Genomic DNA, 2,005 nt, shown 5'->3' on the forward strand with positions numbered 1-2,005 from the left:
AACTAATTATATAATTAAATAATATATACAAAAATGTAATATTATAAATGATTATACGATACATAGAAATATATATAACATTATTATATTTCATATATTACATATATCATAACTTTTTGTAAAAGTTATATAAAATAATTATATAATTTTATGTATTAAATACGATTCAACATCCCACTCCAGACTGTAAGATAAAAACCAAACTGCTACTACAGAAACGATACTGAATTCGATGTTTAAAACTGTATCACAAAGTCCCAAAAGAATAAAGCTACATCAACTAGGAGCTCGTCTTCAAAACAGGATATGACATCATACAGGTCTGTATTATCAAGGGGCCCGTGATTCTCTAGAGATGAGGGGCCGGATACTCACTGAACGCAGCGATGGCTAAGATCATTGTCACCACAATGGAGACCCAGGATACCCATAATGCCTTTTTTCTGTAACTCTGAGCCTCATGGGGTTTCAGACGCATACTGCTCTCCAGAAGACCTGCTGAGGGACATCGCTCAGTTAGCTTACGTCAGGTTATCTCACTGTCTTCACATCTAAACACATCCTACATGTGTCTCAGAGGAATTCAATGGGATTTATTCACAAATAAGTCCATAAAGTGTATGAGACACACCGGGGCTAGTTGTCACAAATGCAATATCTCAGCAACTATGAGGTTTTGATTAAAAAGTCCAATTATACAAATGCTTGTTTTCTTTAGCAGTGTGTTTTTGCATGTTGATTTATAGCATCTAGTTCAAAACTGTCTTAAATTAGGAAAAAATGTATGAATTATGTTCTCAGGACTACAGTTGTAGGTGCTGCGCTCAATAGAATCACACTAGAGTTCATTCAGAAAAGAACCAAATATATAATGAATGAATCTGCGTTCTCAGCATAAGACTGGGGCAAGTTGTCACACACATTTAATATGTTTGTAACTTCAAACAATAAATTAATTGCACATTCTGCTCGCCAAAACAACAGTTTTATATTTTTTAATTGATTAATTTTCATTTTTTTTTTACATTTGTTAATTCTGTAAAAAAATATTTATTACATAAATGTTAATATTACATAAATAAAATATCTTTATTTATTTATTTTTAATTTGTTATTATTTAATTAAGCCATTAAATAGTCTAAAATACATTTAAATACATATATGTTGTGAAACATGCTTTTTTAACATATACTTTAGATGGCATTTCATCTTAAAAAAGGTATTAATCTCAAATCAGTGTTAATGAAAGCGTGTTATTTCTATTGTAATTAATTACTGCTGTATTGAGTTAGGCTAACTAGCTATATTTTTTGCTAGTCTTTTTTATTTTTATTTTGTTTATATATTTTGAAGTCAAGTCTTTACATTTTATGTCTTTTCAGAAATAAACCCAACCTGAGAAATATTCACTGGAGTAAGCGTGTGACAACATGCCCCGTGTTCAGCTGTATATGTATCTTTCCACGCAAATAAACCCATAAAGTCTCCGTACCGTTGTCCTCCGGCTCTCCTATCTTCATCTGCTGCTCCATGTTGAAAGTATCTGCTTGGTTCGGATGGTGTCCGTTTGCAGGAGTCGATGCTGAATCCAACACCGCTGGATCCGGAACAGAAGCAGGACCGGGGTCTACAGGACCAGCAGTGGGGTCAGCAGCAGAGGAGGGGTCCGTCATGATGATTCGGTCCCGGGTTCAAATGATCAGAAGCATCCGAAGAATGTGACACCTGGACGCGAGCGGAGGACGCGCGCACTGCTGGAGAGCACGGAGCGCGCGCGCACACGCACACACGCGCTAATTAAAAACACACACGTGCGAATTGCACTTTACAAACAAACGTATTATTATTAAATAAAAATAGTGGAAATATGGAAAATCCATCTGTGCGCTCTAGCGACGTGTGACCAAACAACCATCTGTTCATATTAAACAAATAGTTCACACTTCACACATGAACTCCATCAGAAACCTCTTATTTGAATAAGCTACGTCTGACAGGAAAAAA

At 35.4% G+C, this 2,005-nt stretch overlaps 1 protein-coding gene across 1 annotated transcript; it reads right to left on the reverse strand.

Annotated features, from left to right (window-relative positions):
- Nucleotides 1-375: 375 nt before the first annotated feature.
- LOC107580323 (transmembrane protein 163-like) lies at nucleotides 376-1,756 on the reverse strand (the record flags this gene model as incomplete). The annotated part of the gene is made up of 2 exons (XM_016266043.1): nucleotides 1,494-1,756; nucleotides 376-495 (listed from the first exon to the last, which is right to left on the reverse strand). Coding segments are annotated over exons 1-2 (301 nt in total), but the record flags the coding sequence as incomplete, so codon positions are not given.
- Nucleotides 1,757-2,005: the final 249 nt, after the last annotated feature.

This window comes from Sinocyclocheilus grahami, unplaced genomic scaffold (genome assembly GCF_001515645.1).
Source record: "Sinocyclocheilus grahami isolate Dianchi unplaced genomic scaffold, SAMN03320097.WGS_v1.1 scaffold31021.1, whole genome shotgun sequence".
Taxonomy (NCBI): domain Eukaryota; kingdom Metazoa; phylum Chordata; class Actinopteri; order Cypriniformes; family Cyprinidae; genus Sinocyclocheilus; species Sinocyclocheilus grahami.